At 46.5% G+C, this 14,919-nt stretch overlaps 1 protein-coding gene across 8 annotated transcripts in view; it reads left to right on the forward strand.

Moving 5' to 3' along the window:
- The window catches only part of VAV2 (vav guanine nucleotide exchange factor 2), a 157,304-nt gene that overhangs the window by 121,486 nt on the left and 20,899 nt on the right, over positions 1–14,919 (forward strand). For 4 of the 8 annotated variants that reach the window (XM_081846987.1, XM_081846982.1, XM_081846983.1 and 1 more), the window contains exons 5-12: positions 47–149; positions 1,491–1,505; positions 2,566–2,664; positions 4,675–4,743; positions 5,411–5,511; positions 7,019–7,118; positions 8,080–8,175; positions 10,963–11,031. In XM_081846987.1, coding sequence (XP_081703113.1) covers positions 47–149; positions 1,491–1,505; positions 2,566–2,664; positions 4,675–4,743; positions 5,411–5,511; positions 7,019–7,118; positions 8,080–8,175; positions 10,963–11,031 — 652 coding nt within the window. The remainder of the gene's footprint in view (positions 1–46; positions 150–1,490; positions 1,506–2,565; positions 2,665–4,674; positions 4,744–5,410; positions 5,512–7,018; positions 7,119–8,079; positions 8,176–10,962; positions 11,032–14,919) is intronic. The other 4 variants (XM_081846984.1, XM_081846985.1, XM_081846988.1 and 1 more) reach the window with 1 other exon arrangement.

Raw genomic sequence — 14,919 nt, forward strand, 5'->3', positions numbered from 1 at the left:
CTGTTTCTTTTGATTCACTAAACGACCCTTGTTGGTTTTGTTCCAGCGAGCACGATCTGGGGGAAGACATCTACGACTGCGTCCCATGTGAAGATGAAGGGGATGACATCTACGAAGATATTATCAAAGTGGAAGTCCAGCAGCCCATGGTGAGGGCATCATTGAAGTCCTGAGCATGCTCAAATGACAAGGGAAGGAAGGGCCTCAGCCTCATAACTTTTTGGGGTGGTCCCCTTAGCTACTGTTTTTAGAACTGAATATCAGGAGGGGGACAATCTGAATAGAATTGTGATGGCGGTGGGTAGCCACTTGAATGATTTGGGGGAAGGGCCATAGCTCAGTGATAGCAATAGTGTGGATCAGTGATGGATAATAGATCAGTGATAGTGTGGGTGCTTCCACACTAAAATACTGTTTTCTTACTAATGCAGAATGATTCTTATGTGCCACTTGTAATGGGGTGTGTGTCTCTTATTCCCATCACTAATGAAATGCACCGTCTTCCTCTCTCTCTTTGGGGTCATCCTGCACACTAAACCTTCACTTCTGCTGCTTTTTAGATGGGGAAACAAAACATTTTGGGAGGTCATCTGGTGTATGGGGAGTGCCTTCTGCAGGGGGTGGGGAGAGAGAGTAAGATACATGTGTAAGGGAGGCATAAAAATAGCAAGCAGATGACAACCTGCCCTGGCTAGCTGTCACATCTTCTCTCTTGAGGCAGAGAAAGTTGGGATGGATGGGTGGCTCAATTAGCCAGCTGCACGTCTTCTCCTGAGAGTATTTTTAGATTCTGGCAAGTGTTGACAGACATTGCCCTGATATTCCGCTCCCTGGGGGGCACCTTTCCCCTTTTTTTGAGCGGTGTGTTAAAAGTCATGCAAAGTCTGCTGCTTTCAAAAGTGAGGATTTTGGGACTTTTCAGTTTATAGATCGTGGATGGAGAGAGTAGACAGAGAAAAGTTTTCCTCTCCTCTCATAACACTAGAACTGGTGGACATCCAATCAAGCTGTTGGAAGATTCAGGACAGATAAAGTCCTTATTCACACAGAGCATAGTTAAACCATGGATCAGACAAATTCATGGAGGAGGAGAAGAGGGCTTTTGTATGGCTACTAGCCATGATGGCTCTGCTCTGCCTCCAGTTGGATGTATCAATGCTTCTGAATACCAGTTGCTAGAAACTGCATGAAGGGAAGAGTGCTCTTGTGCTCAGGTCCTGCTTGTGGGCTTCCCATAATGGGCATCTGGTTAGCCATTGTGAGGACAGGAAGCTGGGCTAGATGCAACCCCTATGGCATGATCCAGCAAGTTCTTCTTTTGTTCTTATGAGTATACCTAAGACATATTAGCGGCCTTTGCAAGCCTTTGTAACTTATCCCCACAATGTGCAGCAAAAACATTTTTAGAATTCCAAATGAAATGGGTGATTTGTGATGCAAAACGTCCTAACCCTTCTTGATTTTCCCTGTGTGCCCCTTCCATGCTTCAGATCAGATATATGCAGGTAAGTGTTCCCGGCTATGTGAAAAGAGTTTTTATCCATTGCATGTGCCATGGTCCCAAGCCCAGGTTTGCATGCTTCGAAATGGACATCTCAGGTGCCTTTTGTGCCTCATTTGGAACATGCATAGATCTGGCTATTTATTTATGAACTGATTTTTTTGTTTTTGTTTTTGCCACCAATAGGTTACAAAGCAATTTACACCTCAAAAAGTAAAACAGTTCATTGGTTAGCATAAGACAGTATTAAAACAAAACAAAACAACATTCATTCATACACTTAGAATGTGGTAGGACAAGAAGGGGCTGCAGTAAAAGCCCCAGTGCACCCTGCAACTGCCCTCTTAGCCACAAAGTGATGAGGGTAGCTATCATTTTCTCCCTTAAAGAGCACATAAAGTTGAAGGAGGAAGTTGGCAGAGTGACCCTCTTTCCCATTTCCTCAAGTAACCCTATATGCTCACGGCTGAGATTAATTCTACTGGGTCCAACTTTTACCCAGATCCCTTGGGAAAGTGGAGTATGTGCAAGAGAAGGACTGGTTTTGGAGGGTGGGGTGGGGTAGAAGTGACTAGAGGAAATAGCACCCAGAGCAGTCCCTCCAAAATCCAAATGTCCCCATGGGCCTAAGAAGGTTGGTGAGTCCTAATCCAGGAGCTGCTTCTGGGAACGTCCTGCCTCATGTGTGCCTAGCTAGACAAAGCTACTGATGATGGCCTTATACTGTGGTCTGATAAGGCAGATTCCTTCATTCCTATTTGAACCTTACTGTATTTTCAGTGAAAGGGCTATAGCTCAGTGGTAGAGCATCTGCTTTGCATGCAGGTGGCCCCAGTGCAATCCCCAATGGCATCCACAGGCAGGGCTGGAATTGCCTCCCCCCCCCCACCTAAAACCCTGGATTGCTGCTGCCTGATAGCATAGGCAGTCCAGTGGTCTGGCTCTGCATGAAACAGCTTCCCTTGTCCACCTAAAGGTATCCCTAAGTTCCATTCTGTTGAGTTCAGATCAAAACGAGCAGCTTAGACATGCTAACATGCCAGTGTTTATGTTTTTCCCTCTAGAAAATGGGCATGACGGAAGATGACAAAAGGAATTGCTGTTTGCTAGAGATCCAGGAAACTGAGGCCAAATACTACAAGACTCTCGAAGACATAGAAAAGGTGAATGTCAAGTGCAAATTGCTACATTACATATGTCAGTGCATTTGCCGCTTGGGCTCTACGACGGGGATCTTACAATCAAAATTTTGACAATAGAGAATAGGTGTGGGTATGACTTCATGGGCCAGTCTCTCTTTCTCCCTCTTGCCCCCCCCCCCCCCGCTCCTTCTTCCGGCCTAACCTACCCATGCACATCCTTAAGCTCATTGGAGGAAAAGGTGGGAGATAAATGCTGCAAACAAACAAGGAAAGGAAGGAAGGGAGACTTTAAAACAGCCAGGCCACCCTCCCTTCATGGAAAATGCCTCCTGGAGCTGAAGGCATCGTGAAAGGAGGCGGAGAGTTTTGTTTTTCTGTCCTTGCTGCCAAAAAGTTTTTTTTCCTCTCCCTCTTGCAACATCCAGCCCCCTCTCATGCCCAGTCCAGTGACAGCTTTTAACAGACTCATTACTCTTCCTGATGGGCAGGAGCTCCATAACCGTTCTGATAAGGACCCTTTCCCTTACCTCTGTTTGATGGCCTTCAAATGATAAGGGAGCAGGGCCATTTATCTTGGGTGGGCACGTCTCGCCAAGCCTGCCTTTTAATTCATTTTGATGAATTATGGTTTGGTTTTGCATTTCAGAATTGTTTAAAACCACACACACACACGTATGTATGTAAAGATGATAAGGAGCATAATGTGGAGCCAGGAGCCAAGTAATTACTTTCCACTTTGGTGATTAAGCAACATTGTAAACACATTAATGTTTTTAAAACACCAAATTAGCTCAACTTACAATTTGTTTTTTATTCCTTGGCTAAAGAAAAAATATATCAAATGGGTGGACAAAGAGATGTTTCGTACAGTGGATGCTTGGGTTGCGAACATGATCCATGCGGGAGGCACGTTCACAACCCGCAGCGCTGCGTCTGCGCATGTATGGGTTGTGACTTGGTGCTTCTGCACATGCACAAAGTGTGATTTAGTGCTTCTGTGCATGTGCAACCACTGAAACCCGGAAGTAATCCATTCCAGTACTTCCGGATTTCAGCGCGTCTGTAACCCAAAAAAACGCAACCTGAAGTGTCTGTAACCCGAGGTATGTACACTGAATATTTAGTTAGGGCAAGAGTTGTTCTTGTGTTCAGATCCTGCATGTGGGCTTCCCATAACACGATCTGGTCGGCCACTGTGGGAACAAGTTGCTTTTATTGGATGGGCCACAGGCCTGATCCAACAGAGCCTTTCTTAGGGTCTCCTGCTTCTTCTTCACTACTGGAGACAGGGTGCCTCTGAATACCAGTTGCTGGAAAACACAGGAGGGGAGAGTTGCTCTTGCAACTTTGGTCCTGTTTGTGGCTTCTGGTTAGCCAGAAGACCAGGATGCTGGACTAGATGGGCCTTTGGTCTGATCCAGCAGCCAGGTTCTTTTGACGCTATACCTCTACTCTCGGAAGCAGCATTACCTCTAAGTTTCTGGGAATCTCAAGTGGGGAGAGTGTTGCTGTTGTGCTCAGGTCCTGCTTTTGGGTTTCCCATTGGGGCATCTGACTGGCTACTGTGAGAGAAAGATGCTGGACTAGGTGGTCTTTGACCTGATCCAGTAGGGCTCTTAAGTTCTTACTCCCTTGTGGGCAGTGTTCTGAGGGCCATGCAACAGTGGCAAGTGGCGCCAGAGACAAAAGTGGCAGAATAAACGATATGGCTCTCACCCTTGTACAGTAAGCTATATTCAAAGTCATAGGTTTCTAAAGATACACACAAACACACACACACAACCTCCATTCAGGTAAGCAAGAGACATGATCACAATTCAAGGGCACCTTCCAGCCAGGCAAAATCACCTGAGGAAACTGCAGAGCAAGACCCATGAGCAGCATGAACATGGGAGACGGAGCATGGCCTGTTGGGAATTTCATGTGCCAGATAGAGAGACTTAGATGACCATGTTAGACTCCCTCACCCCTGCTGTAGAATTTGGGTGTTGTGGCCTATGCTTCCCACCTTTTTCTATTTCGCTTTTGCAGAACTACATGAATCCATTGAGGCTGGTTTTGACTCTACAAGAAATGGAAGCAATATTTATTAACTTGGAGGTAATGTTGCCTAAAATCCAGACCTTTAAATCTCTTCTCCCCTTTTTCACACAGGCTGCAGATTTAGTTCCTTGATTTAAGGAACCTGGGTTTCAAGTCTGGCCCTGCTGCAGTTTACAATTCACTTTACACACAATGACTCCCTTTTAAGAGTTCCTGAGTGGTTAATTATGGTGGCCTGAGTGGAGCTTTTTTGTTTCTAAATAATAGGTAAATTGTATTCTCTTTCACATAAGTGGGCACTGGCGGAGGAAGAGGAGTGGGGGGGGGAGCGCACCGCCCCTGGCAGTGTGATCCTGGTGGGGTGCCATCGCGGCTGCTCCCCCACCTGTGCTGGGCAACACGCCCCCAGAACACGCCCCCAGTGGCGGAGCTTCATGCTCCAGCACCGGGGGGGGGGGGCAGAGAGCAGGTGGGGGCGGGGCTGGCATGCATCCTGGTGGTGTGGCGCGCGTCTGAGGGGGCATGGCGCCCAGTGCGGGTGGGGGAGCAGCAACAATGCCACTCCACCAGGATCGCTCTGCCAGGGGCAGTGCGCTCCCCCCGCACTCCTCTTCCTCCACCAATGTCTCCACCTCCCTGTGTCAGAGCATGAAGCTCTACCACTGTAAGTGGTCATAACCTTTGGGTACTATGTCTCTTCCCCTTTCCTTTCTTTCTTTTCCAGGACCTCATCAAAGTCCACTTCAATTTCCTGAGAGCCATCGATGTTTCCATGATGTCTGGAGGGAGCAGCTTGGCCAAAGTGTTTCTAGAATTCAAGGAAAGGTAAAAGAAAAAGGAGGAAAGGAAACTGGCAATTGGTGGAGGGAGAGAGAGAACATGGCAGGGATTTGTGGGAACCTCCTTAAGGTGTTCTCAGAGCCCCAGATTATTAGTTGCATGGGGCATACTGATGGCACATCGCTGTATTTCAACCCAGGTTTCCTGCTACCACAAAGCAAGCAGGATGTGGGAGTCCCAGTCACAGAATTGTAGAGTTGGAAGGGACCCACAAGGGTCCTCTTCTCACAGCTAATAACCCGACTCCCTGCAGGAACAAAAAAAAAGGGGGGGGGCAACTTTGGATGAGACTAGCAAATATATCCCAGGCGTGTTCCACCCCCCCCCCCACTGGGGCATCCAAAGTGTGCTATGGGTGATTCTCTTGCATAATCTGATCCACATCTGGTGAAAGATCTCAAGAGCTGGGACTTGTGTCCTGGTGTGAATCTAGAGGCTCTGGCTGGGGAGGAATTTCTAAAGAAGCAAAGAAGGTTTTCAGCAAGACTGCTGGAAACTTATCGGAGGGACTTCGGTGTAACTCTGATGCCAGCTGTCCCTGTCCGAATCGTTTGGCACTGAAATCCTGGCCTTCCTTCGAAGTTCCGGCCCCAAAATGCATTCATGTCAAGCTTGGCAGCACAAAGATTGCAAAGGTTCCAATTATCTCCCTCAACGAGCCGCCCAAGGAAAACTGTTTCAACATAAAAGCATGTGGCCAAATTGGCTGGAACAAGAAGAAGGTGATGCAAGAAGAGAGCAAGATATTATGTAAAGGTCCACCCAAGTGTGTGTGTGTGTGTGTTCCACCCTTTACACAATCCAGATTCTGAAACAGTTTCATACTGGCTAAGATTTCTGGTTTCTCCTTTGGATAGTTTAGGTCACACAAGGGTGGAGAACTTTTCTTTTTTCAGCCCACTATTCTGAATATTGCTTTTTATAGGGTAGGATAGGATATTATTTTTTATTATTGCTTATTAAATTTGTATACGTTCCTTCATCTGTAGATCTCAGGTTCACAGCATAAAAGTACAATATAAAAACACAAAATGCATAATAAAAACAAAACCAAAAAAGCCATAATCCCTGCTCTCCCAGCCCCTTCCTATGAGCCCATTTAAAAGGGGTATAAGATGTTAATCAACCAAAGGCCTGGCTGAAGAGGAAAGTTTTTGCCTGGTGCCTAAAGGTGTATAATGAAGGTTCTAGGGTAGTGGGCACTGGTGATCAGTTTGGGGACCACTGCATTAGGTGGATGCTGGAGCCAGAGCAATCCCAGCCTGAATTTTGGAACCTAGAATGCACCCCAATCCAGTGCATGGATTGTATGTACTCTGCACAGGGCTCTTTTGGAGACAAGGGAGAGGTAGAAATATATTAAAACTTGTGTCAGGAGTGGGGTTGTCAAATCACCAATGTTAACTAGGGTTGGACTGTGTTCCATGCCAAAATGAGCCAAGCAGAGAGTCAAAGCAGTTGTCAAATCCTTTCCCCTCCTTCTTCCTTGTAGGCTCTTGATATATGGCGAGTACTGCAGCCACATGGAATATGCACAGACCACGCTGAATCACCTCATGGCCAACCGGGAAGATGTTCAGCAGAAAATCGAGGTGACTGTGCTGAGTGCTTTTGGTGGGTGCAGGGAGAGGTCAGCAAGTGGGTGGCCAACCTGGATGGCTTTGAAAAGGGATTAGATGAATTCATTGCCATCGTTGGCTTACTAGCCACAACAGCTGTGTTCTCCCTCCATTGCTGGAGTTAACATGCTTCTGAATACCAGTTGCTGGAGATCTCTCCAAATAGAAAGCTAGAAAAAGCATAAGAAGAGGGTCAGGCCAAAGGGGGCCCAACTAGTCTAATTCTCACAGTGACTAACCAGATACCCATTATGGGAAACCTGCAAGCAGTATTTATACCCCACCCATGTTGCTGGGTTTCCCCAGCCACTCTGAGTGGCTCCCAACAGAATAATAATAATAATAGTAGTAGTAGTAGTAGTAGTAGTAGTAGTAGTAGTAGTAGTAGTAAAGCGATAAAACATCAAACATTAAAAACTTCCCTAAACAGGGCTGCCTTCAGATGTCTTCTAAAAGTCAGATAGTTGTTTATTTTCTTGACATCTGATGGGAGGGCATTCCACAGGGCAGGTGCCACTCCCAAGAAGGCCCTCTGCCTGGTTCCCTGTAGCTTCACTTTTCACAGTGAGGGAACTGCCAAAAGGCCCTCGGAGCTGGACCTCAGTGTCCAGGCTGAACGATGCTGGTGGAGACGCTCCTTCAGGTATACTAGGTCTCAGAAAGTATGGGTATAGCATAGCCATCATAGCTAGTCACCACTGAAAGCCTTATTATTTTGCTGAAGGCTTCCATGTTAATGGCCGTCAATGAAGGAAGAGCTCAGCTTTGATCCCTGATCGTCTAGGCATTGTTTTTTAGATGCAAATTGGATTTCCACAGTCAGAGCAATTGAAACTAGATAATTTCTTAACAGTAGCATGAAGTGATAGTCTTTTGAAAACATTTTCTTTTTTTCTTTTTTAAAGTGTTCTCACTTTTCTCCCCCCTCTTTCAGGAATGTACGCTGAAAGTTCAGGATGGAAAGTTTAAACTGCAAGACTTGTTGGTGGTGCCAATGCAAAGAGTTTTGAAGTATCACCTCTTATTAAAAGTAAGTGGGTTCACCTGTATTCTGATTGGGGCAGAAATCCCTCCAGCTACAGTGTGTTTGGGGAGGGGGAGGGAAATTAAAATATATAAAGCAAATCAAGAAAAAAATGCTAAACGTTTCTTATGAATATTATTATCATTATTATCACAATTATTATTACATTTCTACCCCCCCCCCATTTCTTCCAACAAGATCAGGGTAGTGTAAACAATTCTCCCCCTCTTCATTTTACGCCTACAATAGCCCTGTGAGATAAGTTAGGCTTAGAGACAGTAACTGAGCCCAACATTACATTCAGTGTGCTTTATGGCAGAGTGGGGGATTTGAACCCGGGTCTCCCAGGTCCTACTCTGACACTAACCACTGCACCACACTGGCTTTCAGGAGAAACTGTAGAAGAGCATATTTGATTGATGTATGCATTGATATTTGATTTGGGAATAGAAAGGAGTATCGCAGAAAAGAGTATAGTCGGCTAAAATCTCTAAGAGCAGGGAAACACACCCATGCTTGAAACACTTTGTTGCAGGTCCTGCTTTTTCCCAGGGATTTAGAGCCAGATATCCCTTATCTGAACCCAGGACTCCAGGTGTCATTCCACACCTTTAATTACAGGGTTCAAGTTGATGGATGTTGCAACTTCTACCACATCTACAGTTCCCTTCAGGGCAGCTTACAGCCCGTTATCAAATTCAAATAGAAAATTAAAACTCATTGATGTCAAAGCAATTAAGCAAAACTACAAGAAATAACATTTAGATCGAAAAGGTCACTAACTTGTTTAAGTTTTCATCAGTTGTCAGGTCAATGGGCAGCAAAAATTTGCTGCCCTTTGTCTTCTGAAACAACCCTGGCTAAGCAAATGGAGTTTTCTTCTTCCTGTGACAGGTAGTCTTTTGGATGAAATAAGGTTGTGGCCCTCAGCTTGTGGAAAGGAGTGATGCAAGCATCCCCCAGTTTTGATCTGTGCCATGTTGGCAGATGTGATGTGATCAGCCTGACAGCATAGGTCACATCAGATGCCCTCTCCGGAGTGGCCTTTAGCTGCAATGCTCCTCTCCTCCCCTCCCCTCCCCTCCCTCTCCTCTCCTCTCCTCTCCTCTCCTCTCCTCTCCTCTCCCTGCTGCCACCTCACTCTTGGTTCAATATCCAGCCTGAGGGGCAGGTTTGACGAAGTCTGAAAGTTAGACAAGAGTTTGAAGTTGGCAGAAGGAGAGCAGCAGTGTGTGCAGAGTTAGCCTGGAGAAAGATGTCCCCAGTGCAAACAAGCTACAGTCCATTATACTAGCTCCCTTGTGCAAAGCTCAACAACTCCCATAAGGTGAGTTGAGGCACTTACCTGAATATGCAGAAGCTGTGTCTATGGGTAGGCAAGGTGGGCAAGTAAGCCCCGCCCCCCAGCATCCCCTTGCACAGGATGCTCAGCCCCCAGTTGTCCCTGCAGGGTAGGCCTGTGGAGGCTTGTGTTGGCACTTGTTTGATCAAGAGCAATACCTCTCGTGCAAACGTGGAGCCTGTTCAGTCAGGGACTGGGTATTTCGTGTTCAAGCAGATTCTGTTCCGCAATAAGGAAGAATACAAGCTATGTGGACTTGCAAGATTGTCAGCAGGAGGGAACCCCCCTGCAAATCCACGGGGGACTGTTGAAGATAGATTCTGGGGCTTTCCCTGGGACTCCACTGAAACCCCAGTCCCCTTTCTCTCATCAAGCTCTATACACCATTCTTATTTATTGCATTTCTATTCTATTCCACCTATATGGGACACGGGTGGTGCTGTGGGTTAAACCACAGAGCCTAGGACTTGCTGATCAGAAGGTCAGCGGTTCAAATCCCTGCAACGGGTGAGCTCCCATTGCTCGGTCCCTGCTCCTGCCAACCTAGCAGTTCGAAAGCATGTCAAAATGCAAGTAGATAAATAGGTACCACTCCAGCGGGAATGTAAATGGTATTTCCTTTCGCTGCTCTGGTTTGCCAGAAGCTGGCCACATGACCCGGAAGCTGGACACTGGCTCCCTCGGCCAATAAAGCAAGATGAGCGCTGAAACCCCAGAGTCGGTCCCGGCTAATGGTCAGAGGTCCTTTTACCTTTACCTTTATTCCACCTATTTCTCCAAGGAGCTCAAGGTAGCATACATGGTTCCTCCCACTTCTCAATTAATTCCCCACAACAACCCTGTGAGGTAGGTTAGGCCAAGAGGCAGCAACTAGGCTAAGGTCACCCAGTGAGCTTCACGTCGCAAAGTGGGGACTGAACCCTGATCTCCCAGGTCCTAGACTGACACAATTAAGAGCTACGCTGCTGCTACGCACTTTTTCCAGGAAAGGATGCATAGCTCCCCTCCCCACATTTATTTCCCTCCACCCTCTTTCGCTCGTCTTTTTAAATGTTAATAATTGCACCAGCATCTCCATGCAATGGAGCCTTTGTGAAGCATGGGCTTGTTGATCCTCATTGTTTTGCAAGGAGGGTCAATTAGCTGATGGGGAAAGAAACCTGCAAATAATTTGCTGATGCATGAAATTCCTTCTGTTAGCTCTGAGTTCGCTGGGCTGCCACAACACACTCCTCATGGGTTACTTGCTGGATGATTGTAACAGGCTTCTGGTTCGCAGCAATACACAGTGGAGGTGGAGTCATCACACACACACACCCTCACTTCCCTGCTGCTGGTGATTCCGTGGCTGCAGAAAGTTTGCCACTGATGCTGGCTTCCAATGTGAGGCTCACACTGTGGGATGGAGCAAGACATCAACATGCCTCTGACATGCTGCAGTTTCCTTTCAGGAGCTTCTCAGCCATTCATCGGATCGGCCAGAAAAGCAGCAGCTCAAGGAAGCCTTGGAAGCGATGCAGGTAGGAGCCCCAGTTTTTTTTAAACCAGGTATTGGGGTGGGGTGTATTGTTTCAAGGCCACACTTGTTCCTAATCTTCCAAAGTTCTAGATATTCTTATAGGCGAATCCATGGAGGGTCACAATGGCTGTGTTTGACCTCCGCTGTTGGAGGCAGTGTGACTCTGAATGTCAGCTGTTGAAACCACAGGAGGGGATGGGGGCTCTTGTGCTCAGGTCCTGCTTGTGGGGTTCTTCCCACTGGGGCATCTGGTTGGCCACTGTGAGGAGAGGAGGTTGGACCAGATGGACCCAGCTTCAAGGCTTTCATGCTCCGAAGTCCACAGTCCCAAAGTTCGATCTATCAACTTAATCTGTCAATCATATCTGTTTCCCTTTTCCAAACTGAAGTTCAGTTCACCTCTGCATCAACTTATGGTTTTCTCTGCTGAGTTTCCACACTGAAGCAGCTCAAAGCAAAACAGGAAACAATGCAAGTTGAAAAACCATCACAGCAACAGTCTAAATGCTACAGTAATTCCTTTCAAAGCGCCATGCTCCAGTCGAAAGGAATAACTCCTTTTGATAATACAGATGATATTGCAACATTTTTCTATTTGTGGTCAATTAAGACATCAATCGTTAAAGCCTGTCCAATGATTCCAGCTAGTTCAAATATCTAAACCACAGTAAGATAATATTAAACATTTCCAACAAAGACACTGAGGCTACTGAGCGTCTGCCAATGGATTCCAATGAGTACTCAAAATTCTAAAAAAAAAGCCACAGCAAAATATGTCACTTTAAATGCAGTGGTCCATGAAATCCCTAAAAGCAATCAAATTTTTTGTGATTCTTCTTTGGAATGGGGTTGGACTAGAGGATCCTTTGGGGGCCTTCCAACTCTAGGATTCTGTTATTCTATGAAACATTTAAAAGCCTCTTGAAATAAAGGTCTTCCATAGGTGTCTAATGGGTAAGGAGGGCGGGATATTGCTGGCTCTCCTTGTAGGTGGCATCCCCTGATATGAAGGGAGGCTCCTAAGGCTGCAGATTGGGAAGTCATCAGGCCCTAGACAAACTACTTTCAGGGACGTATTTCCCTGACATTCTGAACCTTTGATTGACCCCCGAAGAGCCCCTGAGGTCCCTCGAAACATGCTTTGAAAGCTCTCCCTGGATTCCTGAACCCTCCTGAAATAGGCCACTTCCTGGAATGCAAGGAGATGGTGGCCACAGGCAACTCTTGGCTCACTCCATTACGCTTTGGGTGTTGTTTGCCTTGCTAACTGTTGCTGCCACTCAGTGTTTGAAACCCTGGGACTGTGTGACCCTTAACAAGCACTGTCACTTCAGCCAGGGATTAATCTTCCTTATGTTGGGGAAGCTGTGGAAGGTCAGCACCCCCAGGGCTTGTCTTGGAAAAGTCTCCATCCCTCTGACTTAATCTGAACTGACAGGGCAGAAAGTGTGTTTGGGTGGGTGGGAATGGAGGAGTTGGGAGACTATGAAAAGAAGTGGTATGCGCGTGACCCCCCCCCCATGAGCACATTCTAAAGATACAGTAGGGCAGAGGCTGCCAACATGGTGCCCTCCAGATTGTGCAGACAGCAATTCCCATCATCCCTGACTGGCTGATGGGAGTTGTAGTCCAAAACGTGGAGAAGGACAAGTTATTGAAGGCTGCATTACAGTCTTAGAGCAAGAGCTGCCTACATTTCTCCCCAGTGTCTCTGCATGAGACACTGCTGGGGGAGGGTTATCCCAGAGCACTGACAATATGCGGCAGCGTCCTGTGAAGGCAGGTTCTTCCTCTTTTTCTTCCCCTTGGGACAAAAATAATCACCAAGGACTCCGCCCCCCAAATATGTATGCACTGCAGGGGAGAGGCAAAGATTAGATCAGGCTTCCTCAACCTTGGCTCTCCAGATGTTTTGAGACTCAAATATCCCTGACCACAGGTCCTGCTAGCTAGGGATCATGGGAGTTGTAGGCCAAAAACATCTGGAGGGCCGAGGTTGAGGAAGTCTGTATTAGAGCCTGTCAAAGTTTGCACAGGGACTCAACGGGCAGCCTGTTCTCTGCATGAGTGCTCGGGCTCACAAGTGTGCCTGTTTAATTTATTTCTGGTGGTGCGCACACACACACACACACACACACACCCAGTACAGAAAACAAATGTGCTGCTCTCCTTCCTCAGCCTTACACCATCTGCCGCCCTCTCCTGCCCACCAGGGGATTTGCAGCACCGTGACCAAGGGCTCCCTTCTGCTCAGCGATTGTATTTCTCACAATGGCAAACCTTAAAACACCCCTGAACATTCTACGCAGGTCATTGCAAGCTGCCAGTGGGCAAGCTCACATGCAAGTGTGGTGAGAGACACCACCGTGCTGCATGTGTTTTCTGCATGAAATTTCGGCGGTGCCATGTAAAATGCAAAGCAGCCCCTGTTGCAATGTGCACATTTAGGGGACTGCGGTTTTTTTTTTGGGGGGGGCGAATACATTTATTGTGTCTCACTTTTTATCCAAGTTGCTCAAGGCAGCATTATGTCCCGCCCCCCCGCCCCCCCATTCTTCCCTCACAAACAACCCTGTAAGGTAGACTGGGTTGAAAGAGAGAAAGTGAAACAGTGATTGGTGCAAGATCACCCTGTGAGCACCTGTCAGTCTGAGTGGGGGGGTTTGAACCCTGGTATGTCCTGACTCCTAGTCCCAGCCCTTTAACCACCGCACAAATTTCATCAATTTTGAACTGCACCACAGTGAAAGCACCACAACTCCATTCAAGAGGAACCTGTGACTAAGAATTCCTATGGAAATGGGAGCAGCAATTGCTGACGTTTGCTTATTCATCCCATGTCTAGAACAGAGATCAATCCATCAAATATAATCAGCATTTGCTGTTCTTGCTACTTTCAGTTCGCAAACGATACATAATTGATTACGCCCCCCCCCCATTGGGTTGCATTAAATGAAGTTCACCATGCCCATAAATGTCAATGAGTCTACTCTGAGCAGGATTAGGACTGGACACCATTCATTGCACTTCCTTTGCCACTGAAATCCGTGGGGTGCAGTAACGTAATGATGACATAACTTAATTAATTAGTATATGAAGCCCATGACAACTTGGGTCCAGTTCACCTCTAAGAGCACCTTACCTTCTGTGTACCCATTTGGCTGCTTTGAACTGGCCCTGTTATAGGGACCATGTAAAACCTTTCCAAATTTGTAAGAAATTGAGCTTTTAGTGCAGCAGCACCTATACTTTGGAACTCCCTGCCTAGTGACACCAGGCAGGTTCTTTTGCCTGTACTCTTTCGGGGACCCGCTGAAAACATTTTTGCTCATAGACAAACATACCCAGATGTTTAGGAAGTTTGTGTGAGTTTTGATCTGTTTTTAGTCTGTTGCTATTTTAACTTTTTGAAAGTTTTAAATTATTATTTTTTCTTGATAATTTGTTTCATCTTTTTGTAAACCGCGTTAAAGGATGATGCTTTTAAAAAAGCAGTTATATGGTGTAATAAATCAATCAATCAATAATCAATCAATTGTGCAAATGGTATAAGTTACATAATTTTGCTACAGCAGGCAGTGAGGTGAATAGGAAGATGCACTGCAACTGATTGGAATCAGTGTTGCATACAAAATAGAAGACAATTCCGCCTTATGCCCCCACCTGTGGCCATCCCTGCAGCATTGCAAAGGATTCTGGAGGGTGGCATCCACTGTGTCTTGGAATAGCCCTTCTCTGAACTGATCCTTTGAAAAATATCTGAACGGGGCAGTCCCAAAGCCAGTGTATGCGTGCCTGTCCACCACTGTTTCTTATTGTGTTGATGGCTCTCAGCTGATTCTGCCAGATCACAATGTTACAGCCAGCTCTGTGTGTGTGTGTGGTGTGT

This window comes from Podarcis erhardii (genome assembly GCF_964252035.2).
Source record: "Podarcis erhardii genome assembly, chromosome: Z".
NCBI classification, from domain to species: Eukaryota; Metazoa; Chordata; class Lepidosauria; order Squamata; family Lacertidae; genus Podarcis; species Podarcis erhardii.